This window comes from Coturnix japonica, chromosome 3 (assembly GCF_054131305.1).
Source record: "Coturnix japonica strain WE chromosome 3, WE-NBRP24, whole genome shotgun sequence".
NCBI classification, from domain to species: Eukaryota; Metazoa; Chordata; class Aves; order Galliformes; family Phasianidae; genus Coturnix; species Coturnix japonica.
Window position 1 is genome coordinate 3277679 of NC_140665.1, and position 20072 is coordinate 3297750.

At 43.2% G+C, this 20072-nt stretch overlaps 1 protein-coding gene across 6 annotated transcripts in view; it reads right to left on the reverse strand.

The window, feature by feature from the left end:
- The window catches only part of VPS54 (VPS54 subunit of GARP complex), a 37127-nt gene extending 17101 nt beyond the window's left edge, over positions 1-20026 (reverse strand). The window contains exons 1-13 of one of the 6 annotated variants that reach the window (XM_085542374.1): positions 19867-20026; positions 19408-19514; positions 18165-18480; positions 13461-13622; positions 12535-12640; positions 12399-12443; positions 11378-11456; positions 8841-8875; positions 7596-7727; positions 5081-5466; positions 2716-2842; positions 1660-1767; positions 749-804 (exon numbers count right to left, since the gene is read on the reverse strand). In XM_085542374.1, the coding sequence (XP_085398500.1) occupies positions 749-804; positions 1660-1767; positions 2716-2842; positions 5081-5466; positions 7596-7721 (803 nt within the window). In that variant the 5' untranslated portion in view covers positions 7722-7727; positions 8841-8875; positions 11378-11456; ... (4 more) ...; positions 19408-19514; positions 19867-20026. Of the gene's footprint in view, positions 1-748; positions 805-1659; positions 1770-2715; positions 2843-5080; positions 5467-7595; positions 7728-8840; positions 8876-11377; positions 11457-12398; positions 12641-13460; positions 13623-18164; positions 18481-19407; positions 19515-19661; positions 19684-19866 lie in introns of those variants that run through there. The other 5 variants (XM_085542373.1, XM_015856553.3, XM_015856551.3 and 2 more) reach the window with 5 other exon arrangements.
- Positions 20027-20072: the final 46 nt, after the last annotated feature.

Consider the following 20072-nt stretch of genomic DNA (forward strand, 5'->3'; position numbering starts at 1 on the left):
CAGGATTGCCCAGCTCTTTCACTCACTAAATCTCAATGCCTTTCTTGCACTGGGAAGTCCAAAGCTAAGCACAGCAACGAGATGCAGCCTCAAAACAGAGGGGAAAGATTATCTCCCTCGACTTGCTAGCTATGCTAATACAGCCCAGGCTGCAGCTGTAAGGACACTTCATAATCCATGGCCAACCTTCCCCCCCAGAGAACCCACAGGTCCTGCCATACAAATCTGCTCCAAGTCAGCCAGCCTCTGCCTCTCATCTTGTGAGGGGCTGCCCCCTCCTGGCTGCAGGACATGGCATTTGCCTCCGCTGGGCTTCGTGTACCCATTTCTTACGTGCTGGCATTGTTTGACCTCTGCCCGGGTAGCTCCTTTCACACGCAGTGTACTGAAACTACCAACACATTTTAACGCAAACAGGGAACACCTTCACACCGTTAAGAAGTGCATGCCTAGACACAGCAGTTCAGGCTGCATGCAGGGAGGTTCATAGAGAATTTTAATGTTTATTTCAAAAGTTAAATTTAAGGGAACAATTTCTAACTTTAGAGACTGAATGAGCAGAAGAACATATGCAGTTTTTCAAAGAGGCAGACAGGAGCAGAGGCTTAAGGTGAAATAAAAGGAGAATCCTTGATTATATGGAAATTAATATAAAATTAGAATGGTTAATTTATCTGTGCTAAAAGCATCCGTCTCCTATCCCCCACCCACCATTAAAGAAAAACAACACAACTAGCTGGATACTTACTTAACAACCACTTCTGTATCTATTTCTTCTATCTGCGATACCGTATTAACCACACACTGTCAAATTTAAAGGGGAAAAACAACAACAAAAAAGATCTTAGCTTCTAACTGCTGCTTTTGTTTCATAGCATGCACAGTAATCTTCATATTAAATAAGGAAAAAGAAAAACAAAGCAAAGGCATATTCGTATCATTTAATAATGTGGTTTTTTTAAGGAATAAAACCAAACAAAACCAGGACAACCCCCCCCCTTCCAGTCACCTGGCTGGAAAATATCAAGAGCCTCCATTCCTAGATTTCTCTATGCTTACTGCTACACTGCAGCCTTTCCTCAAATGACTCTTAGAGATACCACTTTCAGCCAGCGCATGTGGAACAGGCCGACTTCTTTAGGTCTCCACGAATAATGGATTTTTGCTCCAAATGCATCTTTTGTCTTACAGTGATTCGTTTACCCATTTCTTTTCGTATTACTATCAGTTAAACCCACAGTACAGTGGGTTTAATCCTGGTCTTACCATGCACCTTGTGAATTTAGGTCCAGGCCCAGAACAGATGTGCACAGAATGAGCAGGCCCTTATTTTTAGGGCTTATGACAAGCTATGCCATTTGGGAAAACTGCATGCTAAAAGATAAAACAAATTTAAGCTAAAGCCAGTGGATTCAGAACAGTGGTAATCACACAGAGAATGCTGTGATCTTCTGCCATACTCAGGCTGCCTACTCCTTGCATCAAGTCTTCACTGCAAACAGATCTCTGTGCTTCCAGAAGCCCCTAATGCTTGCTGGTTCCCTAAACATGAGACCATCAGCCAGCAAAAAACATCTGAGCAGTTCTTACCCACTTTAACAAACTTTTTTAAGAGATTGAGGCAGCCTTATTGGATAAGTCAAAAACTTGGGGGCTTACCTGTTTTATTATGTTCTTTGCAGTAATGATCATTTCATCTCCATATATTTCATAAAAATTTAGCTTTCTTTGCTTTAAAAGTCCAAATACTAGTGATACAAGTCTTTCCTGTCAAGAAAAAGAAATACGCTAAAAATATCAAGGAGAGAACAAGAAACTGTGCAGCAATAGAAAGAGTTCACGAATCAAACACACTGAGGACAGAATTTACACCAGTCCAGTGCCTCCAGACTAACGCCATGACTGAACAGTACAAAGCTTCTTGTGGTAGTACCAGCTAAAGGAGCTCCTTCCTCCCAGCCTCTTTCATTCCTGTTCCTCAGTTGTGCTCATCCAACTGTGCTTACAGAAACACATTCTTAAGTTTAACACTTCCTTGTCCAGAATGACACTGAAGACAACTGCATCAGCACAAGTGAGAAGTGACACACTGCTGCCTGAAGGTGGGAAGAAATGGTAGAGCAAGAAATGGGAGTATTTCAACATGACTGCCATTCACTGTATGTAACAAAACCCATCCGTTATACAGGGCTAAACAGCTCACAGGAGCTAGCAATTACTGCAGAACAGTGCAGGCACTCCAAAGCCATCACAATAGCTTCATTTTCGAGATCTTCAAAGGAATACACCCTGCAAATGAAGTGTGCATTCAGGGCAGTCATATGCTTGATACAAGCACCTATGAGTGCACAGAAAGACAGAAGAAAAACAGCACACAACCCTTGCCACAAAAGTGGATTTTTATGGCCAAGCAGCTATAAGGGTCTGCTCTTTTCCACCTGTGTGCTGAAGTTCATCAAGTGCCCAAACTAAAACTTACCATACATTTAAAAGAGAAGCAATCATTTCTAACAAATAAAGTAGCACTGGATCATGTTTCCATACGGTTAGTTACAATTATTTAATTAGACCGAGTACAGAAAGGTATGGGGTTAATTTAAATGAGAAATTACATAAAATGGCAATGTTGCTACTGAATCAATTAGTTGATGCTAATTAAGGATGTTGCAGATGCAGACATACTCATCAGACAGTTTATTTCAATAAGAGACATACCTCTTCTAGAATTTGGCAATCATCTTCTAGGGGTCTATTTAAATCATTGCGAGCGTAAGTTGAAAACTCTGCAATCATCATTTTATCTATCAGCTTTTCCAGTTCACAGAGCTGTGAGCCAAGGTGCCTAAGGAAAACAGCCATTGAGATATAAGCTACATAATCAACCTGAAAATGAATCATTAGTTCACATTTGAAGAAAATAACCACACAGCAGGTAATTTCCATGCAATCAGTGCTAGCTTAATGGGAAGCACGAGTCTTCTGGTTCTTAGAGCAGCTGTAACCATGCATTTTTCAGAGGCAACATCATCTTGCAGTAAAAACATATAGACCTGAATATTAATGGGATGTTAAAAATGGAAGCAAGAATTCTTTGGAAGGTGCTGAGTACCCTCTCTTCCCAATGAAGTGAAGTAGAACCAAGAATATTTCACGCTTGTGTGCACCTAGTGCATCAGGTTCTTCCATTTCCGGCATTCAAACTTCTGATACAGTCACAGGAGATTTACTCCATGTGGCTGAGATACAGGGACAGCTTTACATGACAGAATGGCTGTCAGAGAACACAGATGAGTTTCCAAAGTTGCCACTTTTATACCACTCTAAATTAATTTCTCTCCCCTCCCCGCCACGTATCATAGATTTTAAACCACATTTTGCAGACTGTTTGCATACAAAGCCACAAGGTAGTTCCTCACATCAGAAACGTTGGCCAGCCTTTAGAAATGAGCAGCTAGAGAGACCTGCAGTAAAATTCCAAGTGAGAACCTCAGAGGTGCCAGCTACAATGTAGGGAATTCCTGACTTTAAAGAGGCAGGTTGAAACTGCATTGCTCACTGATGTTACTTCTTTATGATAAGGGTGATGGAGCACTGGAACAGGCTGCCCAGAGAGGTGGTGGAGTCTCCTTCTTTGGAAATACTCAAGACCTGTCTGGATGCCTACCTGTGTAATCTATCGTAGGGAACTACTTTAGCAATGTGACTCAGTTTAAAGATCTCCACCTTTTCACTGCACACTATTTCTCCAGCCGTGCAATGAACAGAGGCCACCATAAGACTTGGGAGCAACCATGCTGGGGCTGTTAGATACAGCACTGCACCTCTGGTGGAGATGAGGAGTGATGTTACTTACCTTTCTGAATAGTTACCAGCCAAGGCAAAGGGGACATTTCCCACTTGCATCACTACTTTTTGAATTTATTGTTCTTTTTAAACCTCTACTAAACCAACCAAGGAGGCACCGTTCACAGAAATGCCTTTTTACAGGCCTGCAAATACATCCCACACCCAACTACAATTTCAAAACAACAGCATAGTCTTGGAGTGCCAAGCATACTCTCTGCTGACATAGCACATAACTCAGGTTATTCAATTGCATAACCAAACGAATTCTGATCAAAGTCACAAGTTAGCAGAAGAACACTCAGTATCAGCAATGTATGTACGAGCATCACTCGACTGGATACATTAGCCTTTATAAAGTTGTTTTGGTTTGGTTTTTGTAATTATTTTTTTTCTTCCTGAGTTAATTTCTACCTAAAATTTGGTTATTTTTCTGCAGCAGTCATTCTGGCTGATTCAAGATGTGCTTGTCAGCACAGAATGTCCATGGTTCGGTACGGTTGTTGAGCAATAGCCATGCTTTTATTACAAAACTGGAAACCACTGGGCTGCAGGAACCATGCAACCTCAAAACCAAATGAAACAGTAACTCAGCTAAGCAGACAGCTCCCTCTAAGCAGACAGTAATATACAGCTTTTCCCAAGAGCAGACGCTGCTGAACACATTCTATCTAACAAGTTGTCATCTGACCACTTTTTAAGCTGTTGGGTTTGATAGCTTTGCACTGGCTTTTGCTTGCAAAGCTCCTTCCAGCACAAGGGCACACTGGAGCTAGGACCTACACAGCACATGGTACTTGAACATTCCTACCAGCATGTGCCAAGGTCTGTCAGTCAAGACAGGGCTGAGGAATGGAGCTTTGCAGTAAGAGCTGGGGTGCAGTGTGCATCAGGACTGCAGATCACTGCTTGGAAACCACCTCTCATCTTTGAGCTACAAAACCCTGCAAGATGAAGGTTCAGACCCCACACTCCTAAACCACCTGGAGACAAGAAAGGAGTATAAAGCATTTCAATACTAAAAATGTATCAATATAAAATGTATTGAGCACATGCATTAGACTTAATGCTATACTCATGCTTACGCTTATGCTATACTTACATTATGCTTGTATGTTATACTGTGTCCTTTAAGAATAAGGAAACTTGGGTATATCTTCCCCCTTCAGCCAGCAGAACACACGCAACACATTCTAGCTCTGCTCACATTTTAGTCAAATCCTAGATGGTTACCTACCGGAAACTGTGAATGCCTTGAAGTTCCTGCTGCAACACCTCCTGTGTTGTTGCTATCAAGTCCAAAGCTCCAACAAACTCAGAAGTAGACAGCAGTAACTGTACTGTGGGCTGTGTTTGATGCACAGTAGCCATTAACTTCAGTTTATTGTATGCTTTTATACAGTTATTTCTGGTGAGTGACAGTCTTAAAACTCGAAGAGAGCCTTCACACATTACTTTATCAATTTTGGAGATTTTCTCTCTAAGCAATTTTACAGCCTGGGAGGTTTTCCTGAGGTAGTCCTGTAACTCATGCTGAGAGGTCATTGCATGAAAAAATGCTTCAGAACGCAGAGAAATCTGATGAGCAATATTGACTTCCACAATGTCCAGATAATGGCTCAGCTGGAAAGAGGATGGAAGGGAAATCAAAAGGCATTGCAATGGCACAACATGTTCATCACCATGCAAAACTATACATTGAGAGTACTGCTAAAATGTTTTATTGCATCATGAAAACTTTGCTAGCAATCAAAAACGCTATGATATTCCATTAAACCCTTAGTCAGAGTAGCAAGAAAATAACCATGCAGTATAGCTTGTTCACTTCTTTCGAGATAAGATTATAATCACCCTGGGAAGGCTGACCTGATGCCTAACCTGCTTGAAAATGACATGACAAATAGTTTTAAAATACCCAAGCTTTTCTACTGCACGGGCTGCATGCTGGCACCATTACAACACAGCCATTAACCTTGAGATGGCTCTCAGTACTAGCGTGCAAGTAAGAACAGCATACGTGTGCAAATATGCTATGTACTGAGAGTCATTTGAGTTGATAAAAGATGCAACATGACTGTGCTTGATGGAATTACTTTGGAATGGCTCTGTTCAGATAGTAGGTTGTAGCATCATCTTTGCAGAAGAATCCTCAGGAGATCTCTGGCTGCAGTTGCTTTTTGCCAACCAGTTTGAGCTGTTATTAAAGTTACTTCATGTGCACTGGCACTATGGGATTGCCAGAGACAAAAAAGGCCTACATGTTTGGAACCTGAGATTGAAGATCTTCGTGGTGAACAAATGCAAATTTATTATGCTACCAGACCACTGGGTTGGCCTGATTATCTGAGCTGTAAAAGCTCTGTGTTCTGGCTCATGCTGAATATGCAAACTCAAAGGACTGAGGTATTAGAATGCTCATCCGAATGCTAATACTCAAATGACCTGGTTTCTAAGAGGTGCCAAGCTCTCAAACCTCATGTTGGGATTCTAAAAAGCCTATCCAGAGATGGAAAAAAAGTCAGTTATGCAGTTATTTTCATCCTGCATACTTTTAACAGTGAGGATTTACGTAGCATGTAAACTCATCATATTTATAACATATTTAAAGCACAAACATCCTCTACCAATCAGTTGTGACACATCTAGCCCATAGGAGAAGCTGAGACAGGCTGTGACACAAGAATCAGGGGAAGCGTTCTTATGATAATTTATATATAACATAAGTATGTATGATTTTTGCAACCAGACACAGCTATCTACAGCCTTATTTTTCCACTCTGCTGCAGCAACAGGGGCTCTGGGCCTCTTTCACTCCAATTGCTGAGCATCCATCCTGCTGCTTCCAGCCAAGCACCGAAACTCTCCCCAAGTTCCAAGCAGGTGCCTGACACAGCTTTTTCATCATCGCACAGCAATTGCAGTGAGAAACTGCAAAGTAGCATTCCGAGAGTTCACCTTTAAGTATCATGAGCATGCAAGGAAGGAGCAAGCTACACTGTAGCCGAGCCTGCTTGTTTCCCCCTGACCTGGAGGGAAAGCAGGAACACTAACTCTTGGAGATCTGCAGACATCTTCCGAAAGATTTTGTGTTATTTCTTTCCTAAGGCACCTCTCTTGTTTTGTTTAATTATTTATTTTAATGCTAACTCCTAGAAGCTTTAGTAAATTAAATAGGAAGGAAAATTATAGTTACATCAGAATCCAAAATTACGTTGATTTCCTATAGCTTTTCAATTATTTTCTACTCTGACTACATAATCCTAACATAAAAAACACATAAGACAGGACTCATGTTTCCGAGTGAAGCAGCTCTGCTTTTCTGCTCTCCAACACATCCAAGTCCATTGTGAAATGCAAACATGAATCAGTACAGATGACTTGATAACAAAATAGAAGAGAAAGCTCCTGGCGTATAAAAGACCTGGATTTTGGTGACGCACTGGATCAGGTTGCCCAAGGAGGCCATAGATGCCCCATCCCTGGAGGCATTCAAGGTCAGGTTGGATGCGGCTCTGGGCAGCCTGGTCTGGTTGTTGGCAACCCTGCACATAGCAGGGGGACTGAAACTAGATGATCATTGTGGTCCTTTTCAACCCAGGCCATTCTATGATTCTATGGTAAAACTTAAGTTACAAAAGTTCACGACACTAACACCTCAACAACAAGCACAAGACAGCAGCAGTGGACTGGACTGCTAGTTTCTTTGTAGTGACAGCTAGGGTGAGTAACAACACATCGTATCAGATTCTTACCTTTTCTTGAAGTAACTTGGAGGAAGCTGCATCACGATTTCCTTTTCCACCAGCAGTACTAAAATGAGACCATGGTAAAACCGCATTAAACGTTAAGGGATCTTCCAAGGCAAAATCTGGTTTCATAAAAATCTGAAACAGAGAAAAAGAAGAAATAAATGCATCTCTCTTATCTGTATGTACTCCTTGCCAGCTTAAGAGACATCTTGGTTCACAAAACTAACAATGACTTTATTTGTTCATTTGTCAAAAGTCTAATTCTCTTTTATAAACTCAGACAAATTAGTTCTAGACCCTATAACTGATACACTTCATACTTTAAAAGCTTGCATGATCTGACAAAGCATCATCTTCCTAGAATCTGAAGGGAGCTCCAAAATGACCTGCATTATCAAGCATCCAATATGACCTAAACATCCTGAGCATGAAAGCATAGGTAACACTAAATTGCACACGTATCCCTAAAGGAGCAGTGCAAATATTCCTCGATAGCAGAGGCATCTTACTGCTGATATATTCATTGCTGGGGCCTTAATTTGTACCAGGCTGAAGATGCAGCCAGCTGCTCACATGCACCAAGTGTTGGTTGGGAAGGAACAGAGCCTAAAGCCCATCTTCTTTTGCACATTACCACAAATGCACTAGTCACTGAAGGGCTCGGTTGTGTTATTTTCACTTGACAAACAACTATAGAGCTAGGGCACCTGGCTGGACAGCACTATCCCTTTCTCGGTTTATGAAGTGTAATTTTAATAGATTCAACACAGGCTATGGCATCCTGCTACACTCAGACATTTTTGCTTAGGGGACTTCAAACACTGCAGTGATTGCTGCTCAGCTACATCCATAATTGGCACAGAGTTGCTTTACTTGAGGATTCAAGGAGTCAAATCTACTGCTAATTTGTACACAGTATGTAGCATCCAAACTTCTGCCAAGCACTTTGGTTTCCTCCTGAAACACAGGGTGGCCAATTTTGCCTAGCTCTGAAGTTTTAACTATTAAAGATTTTTTTAAATGGCATTTGTACTCTAAGATCACAGGAATCTACTTCAGGATCAAGATCACAGGAAACAAAACAAAGACAATAAACAAAATAAACAGATTGTTCTTCATTTTGGTAAATTCTAAGTGCCAGAGATCTTCAACTTTAACAAGTCTTCCACATACAAGAGAGTACATTCATGCATTAAAGACTCTATATGAGAAACTCTTATAAAAGCTTAGGGTTCAGAGAAACCATACCTTAGGTACTTGTTCCAGATCTGTCCTGGATTTATCTAAAATTAAGCAAAACACAGGTAGTCATTCATGAGCAAAGAACTGAAAACAACTCCTTAAACACTATTCGATACTACAAGGAATTTTTCAGAACAGAAGTGCCTCATGCCTCACAGCGAGTAGACAGGTGACAGAGTAAGAAATGGAAACACTGGATGCTCTGACTGAATGTGAAAGCATTTATCACCAGAACAGTCAAGCAGGCTGACCAGAGGCACTGCACACTCTCCATCCTTGAAGGTTTTAAAGGCCTGTCCGGGTAAAGCCCTGAGCAGCCTAGTCTGCCCACACAGCCAAAGTTGCTTTAAGACAGCATCTGCACCAGTGCCCCCTTCTAACCTGAATTATCCTGACTTGTTCACACATTCTGCTGTCCTTTGCAGTTTAGGTCTTATGTTTAGAATGTCCAGAGGTGCTCCTACTTGGCTGCTTTGGCAGTGAAAACATTAGTAGTACAATGCAGTCTACTTAGAACCTCACATTCCATCATGCAGTTATAAATCAGCTGCAAAGGGCCGGTAAGAGATCCTTTACTATACTTTACTACCTATTACCCCAATTTTGGTGATGATAGGGCTGCCCATAGAATGATTTGTGCACAGCACTAGGAGTGTGGATGCACAACAGCTGGCCAGAAAGATGAATGAGAACTCAAGACAAAGTCCCAGGCACAAAGAGCACATAGCACAGAAGCAGCCTCCTCTCTGAGGTAAGTTTCACTGACACTTGCATACGATGAACTAGCTGAACTGTGAGAACAGGTACATTGCCGTGAAAAGTGAAGAAGTTTAAAGCAATAAGCCAGAGTCTACCTGTCTTTGAGAAGCAGGGCAAACACTACATCAGCATTATCTCCCACATTTCTCTTGCCTCTTTGTCATCTTAGGGGTATTGAAATACAGACCCATGCTTACAACAGTAAAAGTCCTGGTCTTGTGAGCTGGAGTTAAGGAAAAGCAGGCAATGCCATAAAAAAAGAAACCAGAACATCCAGAGCTTCAGATTACCTAATGATGCTTCTATGAAAAACTGCCCATCTACATAAACAAGGAGCTTCCAGCTTCTTTGGTGACACAGTGATTTTCTTTCTCAAAACAAAAAACTCTTTCAAAATGGATTAAGTTAAGCCTGAAGAAGGAAATTTTCTATTTTGCGGTATGTGCCACGAACAGACTCAGTCAGGGACAGCTGCTTCAAAATAACAAGCCCAGAAAAACACTGCAGAGGGACCTCTTTATGCATGGAAAAGGAGGACGGAAGCCGACTGGAAGAATGAAGCCTGATCAAACACTGATTGACAGACTAACCTTTTTATGTTAACATTTTTCAGAAAATAATTTAAAAGAAATTAAATATTACAAACTTGCAACAGGTTATTTTTTTTTCCCCTTTGCTTCTCTCCTTCCTTTAGCTGGTTTCCTATTAGCAGAACTATTTCTCAAAAGCTTAGAAACTCCGCTTTGCTACAACTGCAGGCACTAAAAAGCACTCCAAGTAGTCTTTGCTAAACCTAATTAGAGAAATACCTCTACAGAGAAGGCCCTTCAGGTCCTGGTGACCAACAAACTGACCATGAGCCAGCGGTGCACCCTTGTGGCCAAGCATCCTGGGCTCACTTAGGAAGAACACCACCTGCAGGTAAAGTAATCCTCCTCCTAAGCAGCATGGGTGATACAGCATTGGGAATACCATGGCCAGTTCTGGGCTACCCAATAGAAGAAAGATACGAACATACTGGCCTGTCACTGGATTCACTGCACAAAGTTGAATGAGGGAGCAGGGTGTATTCTGCATGAGGAGAGGCTTGGAGAGCTCAAACTGCTTAGCCTGGAAAAGCTCTTACTAATGTTTATAAATATCTGATGGATAGCTGCAAAGAAGTACTACGACTCTTCTTGATGCCCAGTGATAGGACAAGAGGTAAAAAGTACAAACTGAGACATAACATTTTTCATGTTTTACTCTGAGAGTAGCCAAACACTGAAAAAGACTGTCCAGAGTGGTTGTGCAGCCCCCATCCAAAAGATAATTAAAACCAGACTGGACAGAGAGCAGGGCAGCTGCCTTAGGTGACCCTGCTTGAGCAGGGGGTTTGGACCAGAGCACCATCCAACATGACTTCCCCCCTCAGCCATTCTGAGATCCTCAAGGCAGACAGTTAGGATGGCCCGTGGCTGCCACTCTTCTTTGCAAAGAAATTTGATGCAATAGTTTCAGCTTATCTTAAACAAAAGAAAGTCTAAACTGCCAGGGACTTAATGACCTGCCAAGGAAAAAAATTATGAGCAGGTCTCACAAGCATTTTGACCTATCAAATATCAGCAGCCATCATGAATGTGCCTGGTCAATTATGCCTGAGTTTTCAATTATTGTTACAAAGCAATCAGCAGCAGCTATTTTTGCACACGAAGCCTATGAGCAAGTGAAGGAGATGATCAGTGTGTTATAGAATTCATGAAAGAAATGACTTTTTAATGATTAAAGGAAGGCTCTGACTGTACCATAGGTGCGTAATAGAGTCCTGTCGAAGGTATCCTTAGAAGGACAAATATTCTTGCATCTTTCATGAACTTTCTCTCTCTGTAAAACAGAAAATACATTAAAAGAATTACTTTAAGTAGTTAAAAAAAGATAATTTTTCTCTGAAACAGAACATTTTCAGGGAAATACAGTACACTGTGCTAAATAATTCTGAAAGCTTTGCAATGATATTTTTTTCCCCCTCTTAAAAACTTGGGCGATGTTTGTCCAGGTGAAAGGACCAAAAATTTCAGCCTGTGGTACGTTATGTTGTTTCTTCAGTATCTTTACAGCTCAAGAGAAAAAGAACACAGAAATTACTGGAAATCCACAACAGCCTCTCTATGCAAGGAGATAGAACAATAGATCAATGTCATGACAATACTCATTTGCTCTCTGATCCAGACATCACACTTAACACACAATACAGGCTTTTCCATTCCATAGCTGAAACCAAATATCTTGGTTAGTCATGCTGAACTTCAAATTTTATCTACAGGCACAATCAACATTGGTGACCACAGCATTTAGAAATTATAGCTCTGAAGACCACCAGCGTTACCTGGATCTCTGCTAGAAGCAACATCATGCTTCAGTTCCATGTTCTCAAATCCTTTGCTTTGCAGTCACTGCATTCAATACATGTTAATCTTAACAGATTGCTCTTAAATGTTTTAAATGTTGAACATGTGAACCAATGGCATTCAAGACAAAAGGATTAATAATCAGAAAGAACTGATACGACTATAAGTCCTGGTACAGAGTACAGTATTCAAAAATACAAAAGAAAACATATGGAATCGTCTAGAGGGAACATTTCTCACACTAAGGATAATGAGATTATAAAACAAGAAATACCTGGATGGAGAGTCAACAAGCACTGGAGAACAAATTAATCATCAGCTAGATGTATGATGCACTACTAACAAGGACAACCACTCATTAGGAGGAGGTTCTCACATCTCTTTCTAGTACTACGTGCATCTAATTTTGGGCTCTTACCGGAGCGATTTCCTGTTGGTATAATGCAAAATGTTCCTTGGTGATCTGTGGGAGGTAGAATGAAGGCGTGACTTCAGAGTCCACAAAGTCCACTCCCCATGTTTTTGTAAAGAAATCAGATTCCCTTTTTGCTAACCTAGGATCATTTAGTGCTGCTGGGAGATTGACTTTGGAATGATAAATAGTCCATCTGTGCTGATCCGCAACTAGAGACGGGCTGTCACATAAACTACTGGGATCGCCTGCAGCACAAAGACAAGACAGGTTGTTAAGCTGAGAAACTGAAAGGTATAGTTTTTAAACATGTTAAAAATGTGGTTCTTACGCAACTGTGTTTCAACAATTAGACAATGGATCAGAATTACCTACACAAAAGACACATCACATCTCCATTACTCTCAGCACTGAGATATTTCTTCCATCACATTACTTAGTACAAGTTTTGAACTCAATAACGAACCCACACTTGCCATCTTTAGCTCAACGCTATTAAGTTACACCAGACAGAAATCCAATCACTTAGACCATTTTTTCATAGTCTCGACTGATTACTTGACCAGAAATAGTTGAAATTCATTAGAATTAGATTCTGCAATTCTTAAGATCCCATCCTAGCTTGGTATAACACAGCAGCTACAACTTTGGATGATGTTACAACAGTGATTATTACAGAGGTAGAGACAGGTCTTGGCCTTTTGTTTCCCACTGCAAGAGGGCTGTGCATTCCAAAGTAAAGCAGACAGACTCCAAGCATGCTGGGTAGGTCTTCTATAGGCTCTCACAGAATACACCTTCTTCTTGCATGTAGTACCGTGTATGATCACCAACAAATGATCCTACATATAATGTGGAGATCTAATTAGAAACTGAAAGCGGGAAGGTTCTCCCACTGCTCAAGGGAGCTGAGTGGTATAAAAGCAGACTTACGGCAAACTCTAAAATAAGAACAGAGCTTATTATGCTACACCCACAATATAAAAAAATTTGACTGAAGAACTGAAAAGGGATTTCCGAGTTTGCAAGTTTAATCATGTTTTCACCCTCTTTGCCCACCAACATTACCTGTAGGCTCCTTGGGACACACATCAGGCAGTGACTGCACGGGTTGGAAGTGTTTTGCAACATCTTTTTCCTTTTTAAAGAAAGCATCGCTGCTGTTTGGCTGAGGCACTGGTGAAGAACTGTGGCTTGATGCCATTGCATAAAATCACCACTTGATAAAAGCTAAACGAGAAACAATAAACATTCAGGCTTCAATGAAGTTACACAGAAAAACATCTTAAAGACAAAACCACAAGGCAGAATGCAACTTCACAGCCTGTTTCCTCCCCTGCCCTCAGCAATGAAGGTTAGCTCAATAAATGCAGACATTAACAACAACAGTAGCAGAAATCTTTCAGGCACTTCAGCCTTCCTGTCACCAGAACTACTGCAGTTCCAGTGCACACAACTCAGGGTACATCCCCCCGGGATCATAGCAGGGAGCTTGGGTAAACAGCTCAGCCCTGTAGGTGGGCATAGAGCTGCTGCCTGCACCTGCTGTCCTGCAGCTGCTCCATGCTGACTCAGTAGCCAACTGCAGAACAACTGCAGGTGTGCGAGCTCACCAAAACCTCCTCATCACGCACAGCTCAGAGGCACTGATCAGAAACCTCCCCTCCCAAGGGAAATAAGCACATCTTGCAAGACCTTGGCATTTAACTATCAACTTCTAACAGCATCACTTACACAGCAGCAAATGGATTTTGGAGGAAAAAAAATCCTATTTCTAAAGTAGGCTGGAAGCATCCTGCAAAACAATTCTAAGGTTGAGCTATGACCCATACAGTACTACAAGAGCACTCAATGGAATGGCTTCGGTTGAAAGGACCTAAAGGATCAAGCTCCAGCTCCCCTGCAGGGAAGGCTGCCAACCACTAGATCAGTTCTGCTTCAAAGTCCTGCACTGGCACATCTTCTCCCCAGAAGAACCTCTGTAACATGACTCGAGGTCTGCTCTAGCCAGACACAGGAGCAGCTAAAGCCATTTGTAGGAAGCACTGAAAACCCGCACTCTTGCTCTCAAGCCTTTCATTAGACACAAACTTCTCAGGTACGGTTATTTTTACTGCTCATAACCCTAAAACATTCACATTCCCTTTACACACCTGTGAACTCTTAAAACAGAGGGAAAAGAGAACAATAAAATACCAAGGCAAGCAGTAACCTTCATGCTATTGAGTGGCTTTCAACAAGATATAAAGATTCACAGACAGAGAGGCCTTCTTAAGTAGCAAGCAATATGATGCTGCACTAAATTATTCATAGTTAGCAGCTATTCTGGTAGACTCAAGAGTCAGGGCCTTATGGATAATTAACCTTCATGAACAGCCGCGTTTGCACAGAAATAAACCTATCTGTACTGCCACCCCTCAAACTGCAGTACTTACAAGTAGAAGGCATTGCTTCCAAGAGAGGGAGAAAAGATGACTGAACACAGTTACCAGCATTAGATCCAAATTACAAAAGAATATGTGAAAAGTCTAGGTGAAGGCACACAGCCTGTCCCACACCCCAACCTGAGCCATCAGGCAAGTGAAAAACACAGTTACACTTGCTCACCAACACATCTTCCTTTGTGCTATCCAGCTACAGACTTTACAAACTGATTTATAACCAGCCGTCTGAATCAGCGTTTTAAACAATGTAGTGAAAGGCAAACCTGCTGATTTAAAGCAACAAGAAACAGTGACATTCAATGTTAACATGGAACCAAACCTCAACTCTTCCAGCCTCCCATGCAGGTGCACTGCAGCTACCTCATAAAGCTGTGCAGCAGGAATTATGCAGTGAGAGCCTCCTGCTTAGAACAGCATATGTGCAGCAACAGGAATGTGTGTCTGGCTAACAATGACATCAACATTTGAGTGATATATGATTAAAACTGTTAGATTAACTCTGCTCTCTCTGGTAATCACCTTAATTTACTCATGTTTGGTCTAGCAACACATGTTAAACTAACACAATAAAAAAACCGAGGGGATCAGATTCTGGGGTAGCAATGGAAATACAGGATTACAGCTACTGCTGCATTCCTCCAAGATATTAAACCTATTCTGTGCTCACTGCATTAATTCCCTTAAAGGATGACATGAAATTACACCTGCTACCTACCCTTCCTACCTGAACACAGTCATGCAGCACAGAATAAAACACCCGTGGTGATGAACACATGACAAATGCTTGGCTGCTGTACAGTCAGCAAAGCAGGAGACCTGAGCAGTGAGCAGTACCTTAACCACATCAGCTCTAAGAAGTTCTGTGATGACTCCCCTATGACTTCAGTTTCACCATGAAGCTCTCAGCAGTTAGAAGAAGAGCACAACAAACAGCACAACTTCTCAGTGTTACTCATAAGTAATTGCACAGGATGGCTGCAGCTCTTGTGCACCTGTTGGTTGGGTTCTGTTGTTTTTCTTTTAAGAATTATTCATATTTGCATAAAGTTCTTCAGAAACTGCCTCTCTGTATTCTAAGGGTTATTCATGCTGGTTTTGATACAGTGAGACTTGAAGTGTCCAGTACACACACTACATGACAGAAGGCACAAACTAAGGTCTCCTTGTTTCAGAAAATAAGGGTAAGGCAGTGGAAGCTGTTCTACTAACTCAAGCTCTTTCTGAATACCTAGTTACACCCTGGGCTCTTAGAGCAAGCAGGAGATTGTCAGGGATGTGGCCAGACTGGAGTCAGAGGAGAGCTGTGACACGTCCCCATACCAAATCATCCACGTCTGATATGCCTTAAAACAGCTCACTTCCTTATGTAACTTGGAGAAGAGCCTGTATCAGCCCAGCCTTCCTGAAAGCCCAATAAATAGGCACATATTTCTGGTCAGACACATGTGTACCTCAGCACATTTCATACATCTTCCAATAGTAACTCTAATCTCATCCTCCTGGACTGAAAGTACACCTTGACTGCACAAGTGGTGACCATCCAGATTAGCTTCATGGGAATGAAAGCAACCTGACAAGGAAGCCACGTATCAGCTTCACTCATACCCACATGTGCTGTCACAATCCAGCATGTTCTGAATCTCCTTGAGCTGTGCTGAGCTGAGCCACGCCACATTACCTTCTCACCACCCCACATATTGGGACTGTATAAAAGCAAGAGCAGGATGCAGTCTCACAGAGCTTCCCTCAAGTGGGGAAACAGGCAAGAAAAAAGGAATCTGACATTGAGAAAGCACTGTGGGTGAACTACAAGGCCAGGGCAAAACAGCACCTGACTTTCATACCGTGTTACTTTGTACAAGTTTCTTTTGCCCTATCCCCAAAAGCCCCTGTCACTGAATAGCCTATGGTTGTTTGAGTCCTCACTAATAATTCAGAATAATACACAAGTGTATGCATTTTGTTAGAAATTTGAGAGAGAGGTATCTCCCTGTAGACAAACCATCTCGGAAGCTGTTATTTCACAGTTCTCCAGGTACTAAATGAAACGAATTAAATGGAACATCTGCGCTATACCCAATGTACCAAATACATTTCTTCTCATCTGGAAACCTAGTTTCCCAAGGAAGAACACTAATTTGAAGTCAGAAGGCAGATTCTGCACTGGGGGAACAGACTTCCTTACAGCTATTTAGGTCAGTATGCGTCAAGTTCTTCAATGCCAAGAGCGGCAGAATCATTCAGGAAAAAATTAAGAAAGCAGTAAAAAAAAAAAAAAGTATGTCAGACAAGAAAAGGTCTCGTGGTTATTTGCCCACCCTATCACAAAAGAACGGAGCGAAATCTCTTTGTACTCTTTTGTTTTTTCCCAGGCATCCGCATTACAGTGCAGAACAGCTGAGAACAAAGGGCTATCCAAAAGCAGGCATCGTACTTGGTAGCAAGCCCTATCAAGGTAGCTCAATATAGGATGTCAGCTGGCTGCAGGAGGCAGGAAACTACTCTGCAGGGCGAGTGTGTGGCAAACAAGAGCACTGACATTTTGCCTTGGGGAGCACCAGGAAGCACCGTGTTTGTTTATAGTTCTCCTAAGCGTTAAGAGCAGCCCGACAGATCAAAATGAAATGATCACCTCATCGCTTCCTTTTCATTCCTCAGAACTTCCACTTACAAGACAAGTAAATATTTGTATAGAGATTTTAAAAAAAGTCTGGTAATGCCACAATTACAATGCCAAAAATTAAAAGCAAAGTCTTCCTTTGCTGTTAGCAGGAATCGTATCATGCCAATAGACACTTCCTACAATACTGCAAAGCACCTGATAAGCTACTCCAACAACTATTCCTTGGCCATTCAAGCTGTGAGTTGAGGGATGAGTTTGTGCTTCTTTTTGTGCTCTAAGATCAGCTTCAAAGCTGAAATACCCCAGCATTTTCTCTATCCAAAGATGAGTATTTTGGAACATCCAGTCAGAAAACAGCCTCAACATTATTGAGCAAGAGGAAAATATGCTATGGATTCTTTCCCTTTGGAAGAGAATCCTTGGATTATCTTAAAATCTAAAGCCTAGGGAAGGCTGATGCAAAGAGCTGAAGATGCAGAATCTATGACACATTGTATTTGTTTAGATGTAATTAAATGTAGGCCCAGAAAGATATAAGTAAAACATCCATTCACGCTCCTCCTCTTTCTACACTTTATTCAAAAAACATCAGCAGGAGGAATTAACAAAACGAAGCTTAATATAATAATAAAAACTGTAAAAATGAACTTGAAAAGAAAAACACAAAGAAGAAGGTACAGAAACCAAAAGCAAAACTGAGCCTACCAGCAGGGAAGAATTCAAGCCCTGGAGCACAGGATGTTTGTTGCCCTTCACTCTTCTGAAGAGACACAGTTCCTCATTTCCCCAGGAGAGTGAGAAGGGAAAGCAGAAGTGGCTTTCACACCGAGCTGCTGCCCCGAAAGAAACGACAGCTACACGATTCCATTTCCCAACTTCTTCCCACTCCAACTGCCAAAGAGCAGGTCTGCAGGCTGTGTTCTCAATCTACCCCCTCTATGGCTCTTCTGACACCTCTCAGGGTAATGTTTCTGTTCAACACTGGAAACACGTGTCCTTTCCTCATCCCATGAAGTTCATTCTGCCAATGGCAAGACAAAATTTCCTCTACATATGTACCAGACTTCTAGCACAGAGAAAGTGGGCGCTGACGACCTAATGACACTGGGGAGAGATGTCCCCAGATGTTACTGAGGAACAGCAAGGGGAAGGCTGAGCTCCCTCCCAGCACACAGACTGCAGGCCTCACTGGAGAGGCTGCCCACACAACACACACTGGATTTTGCTTAAAGAGCTATAGACCTTCTGTCTATTACTTCATCTTTGGCGTTGTTTTCCTACCCAAAAGAAGCACTGTCTTATTTCCAGAGGATTTCAATGGAGTAACTATAGCTTTTGTATATACCACAGTTCAGGAAACCATCACACAGTCTCTCAGATGGGAGAATTACTGCAGCCACTACAACAATTAACGTACTGCAGTAAGAGTGCTTAGTAAGAACACTGCTTCATAGGGATACAAAGCAACTGTGGACACACAGGGCAATTGTGGTTACACTTCAGGATCCTCATTTCACAGGTCACCTTCTTGTGAAGGACTCCTTCAGACAGGATATAGGTGAGACAGTAAAGTCATCACACCTCCTGTGCCTTAGAACTCTCAAAAGCACGCATGCACCTTTGATCCTCCACAGTTTTAACACAGAATCGCAGAGCCACTCAGGTTGTTAGAGACCTTCAGGACGAGCAGGCCCAAGCATCCACCCGACCTACTGTGCCCTGCTGCAGCAGCACGTCCCCCAGTGCCACAGCACAGGGGTGAGTGATGGAGCTCACAGCTCTCCACGGTGCTCGGCAAGAAGCAGAACAACATCGGCGCTCCCCATGCCGACCCCCGGGCTGCACGTGGGGTCGTGCTCAGCCATTCCTGAGCAAACCCACAACGCTGCCCGCAAACGTCCCGGCCTTGGCGAGCACCGCGCACCCACAGCAGCTCCGCTTGCCGTACCTTGGTGAAAACACTCCCGGAGCACCTGGAGAAGGCCGTCGTCATATCTCTGCCGGTTGCATCATACGAGAACCGCCCGGTGCTGTGGCTGCGCGGCAGCCGAGGACCTGAGGGGAGAAGCCCCCGTTAGAGTCTGCCATGTCCCCGTGAGGCACAACCCCCCCGAGCTGCCCCGTTCCCGCTCCGCGGTTGCCATGGAAATACAAAATAGATATTTAAAGAGAAAGGGATCAGCGCGGCTCCCCCGTACCGACCTCGGCCAGGCCCGGCGCTCCCCCAGCGCCCGCCCGCCCAGCCGGGGCCGGGGCCGCCCACACAAAGGGCTCCAGGCGGCGTTCAACTTTCCCGGCCGCTCCCGAGCGGGGCCGGCGGACCCCCCCTCGGACCCCCCCTGCCTCTGGCGGCAGCCGTGCGGGCGGCCTGGCTGCGGGCGAACGGCCGGGGCTCCCCGCTGCCTACCTGCGGCCTACTGCTCACCGCCGCCACCACACGTCGCTCCCCTGCGCAGGAAGCGGCCCGGGCGGCGGCGCGGCGGCACGGAGGCACGGAAGCACGGCGGTACGGCGGCGGGAGGAGCCCAGGCACCGCCCCTCCCTCCCCGCCGCCCGGAGGAGGAGCCGCGGACGGCGGAAGGGGCTGCCCCCCGGCCGGGGGTGGCCCTGGGG